The 10,651-nt window shown below is 49.8% G+C and overlaps 1 protein-coding gene across 1 annotated transcript; it reads left to right on the top strand.

The window, feature by feature from the left end:
• The first annotated feature begins 7,988 nt into the window (after positions 1-7,988).
• Positions 7,989-9,364, top strand: LOC142903456 (uncharacterized). Its single transcript, XM_076049077.1, has 5 exons — positions 7,989-8,161; positions 8,259-8,373; positions 8,467-8,541; positions 8,653-8,883; positions 8,929-9,364. Exons 1-5 carry the CDS (start codon positions 8,071-8,073, stop codon positions 9,056-9,058), a joined length of 642 nt encoding a protein of 213 aa, XP_075905192.1. The 5' UTR covers positions 7,989-8,070; the 3' UTR covers positions 9,059-9,364.
• Positions 9,365-10,651: the final 1,287 nt, after the last annotated feature.

A 10,651-nucleotide genomic window follows, 5' to 3' on the forward strand; every position in this document is an offset into this window, starting at 1 on the left:
AGTGCGAGTGGCAGAGGAAGGGATGGCCCTGTGCAACGGAGGCCTACGTGTACGCTCTTACAAATGCAAAGATACCAGTTTAGAAAACTTTGTGCAAAAGTGCTCAAAGTGATTGAATGATTGTGTTTCTCACATTCAGAGTGAAAACCACTCAGACAGACATTTGGCAGTGCATCAGCAAACACTCTGTTTGGCTCAAAAAGCAGCTGAAGACGGTGAGAAACTTTTGTAATCGGGTGGAGGGAGGAGGGTTGTACCTGAAAGATGAGAGCTTGGAGCTCAGCCGGCAGACAGAAAAATATTCCAGGGTGAAACTGGTCGGTCACTATGTGCTACTTGCAGCCAGAAGGTGGCGACAGAGTCTCTGGCAAAAAATCTCACTCTTCTTTCCCTCCACTTTTGTTTTCCCCCAGCGGTCAGTGAAGTGCATCTAAGTGCGAAGAGGCAAGAGTTTGATCACCACTTCCTGAAAATATCTGGGCCAGCTTTAAAGGATCATTCTGCAAAAGTACTTTTGGATAACATTGTTTTGTTGTTTCTAACAGAATGTGTCACCAACAATAATAAAAAAGATGAAGGCATTAAAAGCAAGTGCAGCATGGTTTTTCTTTTCTTCACACCCTCCTCTTGTCTTCTTATACTCTTGGATTCTTCACACGTGGACACCAGATTCAAGACAAACCAGCAGAAGCAGCAGAAGCAATCACGTAACAGGTGGTGAAGCAACACAAAGCCTCTTTACGGAAGCAAGACAAGGCATTTTCATTTTCTGCAGAACTTGCTAACACACCTCTTCCTGGAGACCACATGGCGGTGGAGGAGGAAGAGGTTTTTCCAGAGAAAGTAGCTGCACCACCTTTTGGCCGTTTCATAAACACAGAAGCATCTGATGTTCCTAAACACAAGAGCAGGAGGAGAAAGAAGCGTCTCTGTGCTACCTGCTCTCATGTCTGAGGAGAAACCCTGTGACTGACTACGTTTACATCCACAGCTTAATCGAGCTATGTTCAAACTTTGGTTTTAGCGTCTAATTGGACTTCCGTCCTTGTTCCAGTTTGCATCCAACAGAGAAAATCGAATTGCTGTCCTCCTCCTCAACACAAGGGGGCGATGTGAGTCACTTCAGCAGGTTAATGCGGCCCCTTGCTACTGACATCTTACGTCATACACTAATAAACAACTGGAGGGCGATACAACACCGGTGTAACATCCGTACTGGTCTTCAATTGAACTGGTTTCCTCATTGAACAGCTGCAGTCGCAGGCCACATCTACCAAAGTGAATGTACTCTTGGAAGTGAGTGCTACATACTGGTGACATTAAAAAAAGAAAATATGACATATTCAAATTTGTGCCGAACAAAAACACGGAGTACAATATCCATCAGCTGTCTTCCTCTGTGAGCCACCAACACTCACAGAATTCAGTCATTGGTGGCAGAGGGTTTGTAATTGTAGTGTGAGGAGCTTCGAAGGTCACAAGGTCAGAGCACAGCATCGGCCTCAGACAGGTTGGACGCCGCGGCCGTAGTTCTTCCTCTGCCCTACTGGTGGCAGCACCACCAGGAAACAAAGAGTCAAATCAACCTCGAAACTGCTGTCAACATTTAGTCCTCCACAGTCTGAACCCTGGAGAAGCAGTCAGAGATTTGAAGGAAGTGAAAGATTAAACTTAGACAATGAGTTCCTTCCCTTTCCTCAACTTCCACCAGAAATTAAAAATGCAACTTCCTTCAATGTCTTTGTAGCGTCTTCAACTTGATAATTGTCTTTTTGATGAGCTTTGACAGGGAGCTCCCAACTTCACTGGAGCTGGGTATTATCTCACCAATCCCCACACTCACACTGGAAGTAGTGCGGCTGTCGCTTCCTGGGCCGGCTGACGAGCCTCCATCCATCCAGTCCGTCCACTTCCCAGCAATGATCAACATCCAGATGTGTCGACGTCAGAGGCAGCGTTGTGTGAAACTGGAAACTGGACGGGAGGCACATGAGCCAGTCGTCGTTACTAAACTCTGTCACACAACATTTGTTCCTCTTTTCTTCAGGGTGTGTGTGTGTGTGTGTGTGTTCAGGGGCGAGCAGGAAGGAACTAGCGGTTTGACAGAGAAACATCCTTTTTGAAAAAGAAAAAAAACCCACAATCTTCCACTGGAAAGTGGCAAGTCATGAAAATAGAGCTCTTTGATTGGCGAGGTCATGTGACTCAGACCAGAGGCTCAGTTCGGCTCTGCCTCAAGCAACAGGGCAGGAGGTCATGTGACGTCTCCTCAGGAATCCACAAGGAAAAATAAAAGACAATTATTTTTCCTCAAATGTGAACAATGAGAAAAGTGTTGTCGGCTTGGAGGCTTTGGCTCACTTGAGTGGCTGCATGTCAAGGGCTTGGTGGAAATCACTGGTTAAGAACTACACCTCCTCCTGCTCCTCCATCATCAGTTTCTTTTCACACTGCTGACCTATTTGAGGTAAAACTGCCCAGAAAACCCCAGAGATGTTGCAACTTCGCAGCAGAAGAAGGCCAAAAGGAAAGTAGAGGGAAGTTGGGTTTTTCTAAATAAAGCTGCTGAGATTTTGCTTTTTGCTTTTTGTTTGTTCAGAATTCTTTTTTTGGTCTAAAGTGCTGAAGTCAGCAGTCAAGAGTCCAGACGGGAGATCCCACTGAAGCTTCCGTCACTCAGGGTGTCGGGGGTCTGCTGGAGCCTCTCCCAGCTCTCTTGGTGAAGGCAGGGTGACACCCTGGACCGGTGGTCACTTTATTAGGGCCACATAGAGACACACAACCATTCACACTCACACACACACCTAAGGACAATTTATGGTTTGTGGAAGGAAGCTGGAGAACCTTAAGAGAACCCAGCAGATACAGAGAGAACATGGAGAGAACCCAGCAGACACAGAGAGAACCTTAAGAGAACCAGCAGATACAGAGAGAACCTGGAGAGAACCAGCAGACTCAGGGAGAACATGGAGAGAACCCAGCAGACACAGAGAGAACCTTAAGAGAACCAGCAGACACAGAGAGAACCAGCAGACACAGAGAGAACCTGGAGAGAACCAGCAGACTCAGAGAGAACCAGCAGACACAGGAAGAACCTGGAGAGAACCAGCAGACACAGAGATAACCTGGAGAGAACCAGCAGACACAGAGAGAACCAGCAGACACAGGAAGAACCTGGAGAGAACCAGCAGACACAGAGATAACCTGGAGAGAACCAGCAGACACAGAGAGAACCAGCAGACACAGAGAGAACCAGCAGACACAGAGAGAACCTGGAGAGAACTAGCAAACACAGAGAGAACCAAGCAGACACAGAGAGAACCAGCAGACACAGGAAGAACCTGGAGAGAACCAGCAGACACAGAGAGAACCAGCAGACACAGAGAGAACCTGGAGAGAACCAGCAGACACAGAGAGAACCAGCAGACACAGGAAGAACCAGCAGACACAGGGAGAACCAGCAGACACAGGGAGAACCAGCAGACACAGAGAGAACCAGCAGACACAGGGAGAACCTGGAGAGAACCAGCAGACACAGAGAGAACCAGCAGACACAGGGAGAACCTGGAGAGAACCAGCAGACACAGGGAGAACCAGCAGACACAGAGACAACCAGCAGACACAGGGAGAACCAGCAGACACAGGAAGAACCAGCAGACACAGGGAGAACCAGCAGACACAGAGAGAACCTGCAAAATCCACACAGACAGGCCCCAGGCCTGGAATCAAACCCACAACCTTCTTGCTGTGAGGCAGCAGAGCTAACCACTGCGCCATTGTTATTAGTTATTATATTATTTATTATAATTTATTTATGTTGTCTGGTAATTATTTCTCATGCAGCTGAACTGGCAGAAGCCCTCGGCAGCATGTTGAGGCATGTCGCTGACACATCCGGTCCAAAACCACTGAAACCCTTAGAGCCGAGGACTGCTTCCTTCTCCGCTGTCACTTCCCCAAAAGCCTCAAATTCTCAAAACTTTTTTCTCCATGAAGGATGAAAAATGAATGAAAAGCCCCACAGAATCCTGCACTGCTGACTTGACTTTTTGACTGATGACCACATGGGCCTCACGTGACTCCGGTTCTGTGAAGGAGATGAATGAAGAAAGTGGTTCCTCTTTGCAGGAAGCGGTGCTTGCTTCATGGAAACAGCGGTCAGGGAGTCACTCATCCATTCAGAAGAAAAAGAAGAAGAGGAAGGAGGAGGAGGGGAAAGAGGAGGGGTGCCCTGACCAACCGGAGGTGCCACTTCTGCTTTTCACAGCTTAAAGTGTCCGAGCTGCCAGTCCAGCCATCAGAGAGCAGCTCACACACTGAGAGGAGAAGACGAAGACGAAGACGAAGAAGAAGAAGAAGAAGAAGAAGAAGAAGATCATCACATCATCTGACTGCAGCAATGACCCGACACTTCAACCTGATGGTGGTGCTGGTGGCGGTGCTGGTGGCTCTGGTCCAGTCAGGACCCATAGGTGAGGAGAGATAGAGAGAGAGAGAGAGAGGGAGAGGGAGAGGAAGAGGAAGGAGATGTGACGGTGTTTGTTGTGTCTGCAGGTGAGAAACTGGCCACCTGCTGCAGGTCAGTCAACAGGCAGGTGATCAGCGATGACATCACAGGGTACATGATCCAGAAACGTGCAGGCTCCTGTGTGACGGCCGTCATGTGAGTCACACCTCCATCTTCCCCTCCACCTCCTGCTCCTGCTCCTCCTCCTCCTCCACCTCCTCACAGTTGTGTGCTGACCTGAGTGTGTTTCCCTGCAGCTTCCAGACAGCCAAAGGTTTGTTCTGCAGTCAGCTGACGGCTCGCTGGGTTCGTCACAAGATCCAGGCCTTCGAGTGAGTGCAGCCAGAGGAGCTTCACCTCCTCCTCCTGCTTCACCTCCTCCTCCCTGCTTCACCTCCTCCTCACTGCTTCTCCTCCTCCTCTTCACCTCCTCCCCGGCACTGATCCATGTTTTGCTTCTTCCTACTGTCCAACAGGAAAGCCAAGGTTCGGGCATCCGCAGGTCCGTGGCCGACCGTCTCCGGTCTCTCAGCCTCTCCTGCGTCGTCGTCGTCCTCCTTCTCCTCCTCCTCCTCCTCCTCCACCTTCACTCCCACCACCTCCCTCCCATCCTCACCCCTGCCGTCCTGAAGCACGGAGGAGTCGGACCTGCGGCCGGCGAGGATGAAAAAGGCCCAGAACACACCTGAGGATTTTTAAGATTCAACGTTGAACATTTAGTTTCTTCAAATTGTTTGCAGTCTAATTATTATTATTTATGTGTTTACTTTTATTTTCAAGCGCTGGTGCGAGCATAAATGTATTTATTGCTGAGATTATTTATCAACTGTTTTAAAGCTGCAAAGGCCAAAATGTCTTGAGTTCGTATTTATTTTCACTTGAAACCTTGCCTTGATTTTGGAAATAAAAGTTTGACCACAGACTTTTGTTGCACGTGGGCTTTATTGTGTTGCACTCAGACTCAGAGATGAGAAGGCCCAACAAGTTGATTTTTAGAAAAAAAAAGTCAAACAATTCAATGAAATGATAAAAGGAGAGGAAATCAAGACTTAAAAAAGACATACACCTCTAGGACACAACACTGCAAACACACAACAACAACACAAATGGTCTTTGCAACAAGAAGACAAAGGCCACTTTGGACTGTAGGAGACGTTCACATGCTGCAGGTTCTTCACCGTCAGACGCAGGATGTTGATGATGATTTTCACACAAACACTTGCACCAAGTGTGTGTGTGTTGTGGTCTTGAGGCCGAGGGCAGAGACACCCCCACTGAGGAGTTCAGGGGAGTCGGAGGAGAAGTGCAGTGCAGAAATCATGAAGGCAGCCTTCATTTCTGGGAATCTGACTTCAAAGATGACAGTGTTTCCACTGGAGGTCCAGCAGGGGGAGGGGCCACCTCAGTCCCTGGTGGGACGGCCTTCAAGCAGAACTCTGACAACCTTCTTCTTCTTCTTCTTCTTCTTCTTCTGTGTATATTTCAATCTGTGTGGTTTTATGCATTAACAAACCTTTATTTCTTTGCAGAAAATAAGATTTTTTTGTTGTTGTGTCCCAGTGGAAAATAAATAAAATAAAACTGTGGTAGTAAAAATCAAAAATCTTCTTCTCCTCCTGTGGTTCACATCCAGGACTCCTGGGTGAAGGTGAAGGTGGCTTCAAAAGTCAAATGTAGGTTTATCGAGCAGGAAGTGGATTGAATCTGTTAGAACCCGCCCATAAACCAACAATCAAGGGGACTGACAAGCATTCTGCTGAAATGGATTATTTCCAGTTAGCTGCCAACACTCTCAGACTCAGACTGATCATATTCGACCTTTGACCCCTGGAACTTCAGACAAACACTGGGCCGAAGGGTGAACCCTGCGACCCTGAGAGCCGGAGGGAGGAGGTGTGGAAGATGGATATGTTGGTGAAATATCTGGCAGAGTCTCACAGAATGATGGTTGTGGTCCAATGAAAAACAATGAATATTGTCATCGTTCTCGTCCTCCTTCCTGTTGTGACACTGTGCTGTGCTGTGGGATGTGGTCTGAAGACAGAGCAGACCAGACAGAGGAGGTGTGATGGTTGACATCAGTGATTTCACCTTCACGCTCTCCTGAGGAAGACAAGGACTCTGTTTCCACTAACTAACTAGCTGTGGCGGGCAGTGCATTTCATACCCGGGCCATCAGTGACGTCATATTCAGTCCACCCTAAATTAAAACACCTCATATTACCCTCAATATGACACTTCAGCTTGAGAATCCATAGAGAATCACACTAGCTAACAAGTCACATCACCATCACATAGGGGACCGGGTCGAGCAACACTTTGTTGCTGTCGCATTTGAATCCCAGAGTAGTCCGGGGTACTTGGGCTAGCTCGTCCTGGCATCGCACTCACAACTGACTGTGGTGCGTTCACTGTCAGCCAACAGGAGCCTCAGGCCGATTTCATAGGACCTGACAACACAGGCTAGTTGAAATATGATTGGATAAAAACAACAACGATGGAAGCAGCGCAACCAAGAGGACATTGGAAAACAGGAAAAGATAACTTCATGATGACATTGATGGGAAAATGTACTTTTCTCAGCCAGTTTAGGCCAGCAGTGAAGGACTGGCTGGTCCTGACAGCCAACCTCAGTTTGACCCCAACCACACCTTCAACAACCACGTAAAACCACTTTGCGAACATCGTTCTATCACCTCGGGAACATCTGCAAACTTCGCCCCACCACTGCCAGGGTCCAAATGAGAGTCCCAAAACACAAACACACCAGACCCATTCTATGCACCCTGCGCCGGCTCCCTGTCTCAACCAGGATCAACTACAAACTCCTGCTGCTCACTCACACATTCATCACTGGACCATCTGGACACATCTAGAAGAACTTTTCCCTCCATGAACCTCCACCCGCTCCCTCAGACCCACAGGCAGCCTGCCCTGCTCCTCCTCCCACCAGACTCTCCACCAGGGGGCACAGAGCCTAAAGTCTCCCCCGCCCAGCTGAGAGCTCAACACATTCTGGACTCTTTTAAAACAGGCCTGAAAAGGTTCTTGTTGAGAAAGGCTTGCAGTGGTCGAGCCCGACGAGAGGAGAGCCGCTGGCGTTGGTCGCTTCTCAGTTTCATTCGTTTTCATTGTGCTGATTCACACTGTTTTTCCTGTTTGTTTTTATCTGTAGCACCTTGAGATTTCCGAATGAAGAGTGCTTCATCATTAAAATGTATCATTATTGCTGCTGCTAATTACTGACTCCACAGCTGCTTGGAACTTTCCAGAACAGCTCAGCGCTTCCTTCCTTCCTTTTGAAGATAATTTTAAAAGAAAATCCATGACTTCACTTTCCAGAGTGACCGTGATGAAGAAAAGCGCCTCATGACATGGCGGCCGGTCATCTGATGAAAACTCCCTTCGCAGCAGCAGCAGATCCAGGCCAAAACCACCAGCAGGCTTCACTTCTGCTTTCTGAGGTCTTAAAACTGGAGGCGCCCGCAGCTCCAGTCATTGCAGCCTCCGCAGAAGGTGAGGAAGGAAGAAGAGCCCCGACGGTTCCCAGCGCTCAGTGGACGATGAAGACGCTCGGTTGTGTGTGTGTGTTGAGGACGTTCCCGCTGCTCGCCGCCGTCCTGGTGGCGGCCGCCATCCGCTCAGCGTCGGCAGGTAACGGCTGACATCCATCACTGACACGCCAGAAGGAAAAACTCATTGGACTCGTCCTGATCTGTATGTGTGTGTGTGTGTGTGTGTGTAACCGCAGTGCCTCCAGAGAAGCTGGCGTCCTGCTGCGAGAAGGTCAACAGGGAGCCCATCATTGAGCCAATCACAGGCTACATGGTGCAGCCTCGCAGTGGTGCCTGCGTCCCGGCCGTCATGTGGGTCAACTGACAGTTGTGTGTGTGTGTGTGTGTTTGGTGTGTTTGTGTGTTGCTGACGATGATGTTTGCGTGTCTCTGCTGCTGCTGCAGCTTCCAGACGGACCGAGGTCTGTTCTGCAGCCAGGTCAACGCCCCCTGGGTCCAACGCAAGATCAGGGAGTTCCGGTGAGTCGGCCTTCGGATCAGTCAGCCGCTGAGTCAGTGGCTCAGTGAGTCAGCGAGTCACTCGGGTGATCGTTCCGTTCACCTTCCTCCTCTGCTTCTTCTCTTCCGCAGCAGAGCCAAGGCTCAGGCCATTCAGGCAGCGAGGGCGCCCCCTTCTTCTGCCGCCTCCCTCCTGTCCATCATCACCTCCACCTCCTCCTCCTCCTCCACCTCCTCTTCACCCCCACCATCATCCTCTACTCCCTCCTCCGTCTCCTCTTCCTCCTCCGTCTCCTCTTCTTCCTCCACCTCCCTCCCGTTGGCGTCCACCACTCCCTCCTCCTCCTCCTCCTCCTCTTCCTTCTCCCTCCTCTCCTCCATTTCCCCCTCTTTCTCCTCCTCCTCCTCCTCCCTCCTCTCCTCCTCTTCCCCCTCTTTCACCTCCTCCTCCTCCTCTCCTCCTCCCACCTCCCTCCAGTCTGAGGAGGAAACCGTGTCGTCGAGGAGCAGCGATGGTTCCAGCACGGCCGCAGAATAAATCAACGAAACGACGGCGAGCATCAAAATCGACGTTTGAAGAGGAAAAACGTTTTTTAGAAACAGCACTGAGAGCAACTGCACTGCACTGCGTTAGTTGATTTCCTTGCATTGAATGTTTAGTTTCTTTAAATTCATTAAGTAAGTAACTAAAAACTATTTATGAGTTTAATTTATTAGGATGAGGAGACTTAATATATTTGGCAGAGAGCTAAGTGGGCTGACGGAAATGTCAGCGGAAATTATTTATTGTTCATTGTGTCTTGACACCTTGTAAGAAGTGTGAAAATAAATGTTTTGCACAGCAGCTAACCACAGAGTGTGAAGTGACTGAAGTGAGAGCAGCTGCGGCTGCGTGGCAACGCTAGGAAACTCAACATCAACCAGGAAGTGAGCGTGTGTGTGCGTGACCAATCATGGGCCGGAAACACTCTGAGATTAAAAGCCAAGGGTTACTTTTTGAGAAACATGCAAACACCGGGCTAAGGGCGCGTCCCCATAGCACCGCGTCGCCTCGCCACGCCACGCCGCGCCACGCCACGGTTCGATTGTGTCCCCACAGCCCCGGGTCCACGAGACCGTGGGCGGAGTCTAGGCGGTAAAGCGGGACAATGTTTTCGACGGCATTATTTCTGTGCGATACACGACAGCGCAGCGATGGACAAAGCAGAAGTTGTTTCATAGCTGCTGCTCGGTCTGACAGTTTCCCTCACTGAAATCACAGTTGATCATTTATGCAGGCAACATTTATCATTTCTGGTTTGGTTTTCTGGGAGAGTAAAGGTGTAGTTCAACCTTTGTATCTTCACCAAAAGTAAACACGAGACAGATACAACGGGAAATAGCATTTATTTAAACACAAACAGACGGTAAACACGCCTCCTTATTTGAAACAGCTGCCCCAGCGAGCCAAGGACCACTTCATGCCGCGGTGTTCGAGGCTTCCTCGCGGCCAAGAGCCACGTCCTCTCGACCAATCCGTATGTCCTCTCGTCTCGAGACTCCTGGGATTCCCTAACTCAACGCGCCTCACGCAGGAGCAACTCGGTTTGTTCCGAGCGCTTCGCCGTTTGCCGCTCGTCCTTTTCGCGAATATGGTTGAACACGCTGGCGAACACGGAAGTTCCGAGTTGGCGTCGGTGTCCGCTCCGAGAGGGAACATCGACAAAAACACCGAGCCAATCCAGTGCCCTGCTCGTCGCGACGTCACCACTCAACTCGCCTAGTCTCGCTTGGACCCTGGGCGCTTGAGGTACCAAAACGGCGCCCCCTACAACCGTGTGGCGGCCAGTGGGGGCGCTCTACAACCGTACTGTACCGTGGCGAGGTGAGGCGAGCCGAGGCGGTGCTGTGGGGGCGCGCCCTAACTGAGCCGCTTCCGTTCACATGTTGTGTCAGTGTGGAAGGTGAGTCATGCGGCTTGAGATTAACATCTTGAATGTCTTCTCTAAAGTCACATGGTTCCTTCATTGGGGTTTGGGTTTGGGTTTTCACTTCCAGTGAAATAGTACATTTATCACCGGATCATCACACACACACACACACACACACACACGGCTTGGAAAGACACACCGTCAGGGTCGGGGGGGAAGTG

The sequence above is a fragment of the Nelusetta ayraudi genome, unplaced genomic scaffold (assembly GCF_046127955.1).
Source record: "Nelusetta ayraudi isolate G7.1 ecotype Tasmania unplaced genomic scaffold, CSIRO-AGI_Nayr_v1 ptg000110l, whole genome shotgun sequence".
Lineage (NCBI taxonomy): Eukaryota > Metazoa > Chordata > Actinopteri > Tetraodontiformes > Monacanthidae > Nelusetta > Nelusetta ayraudi.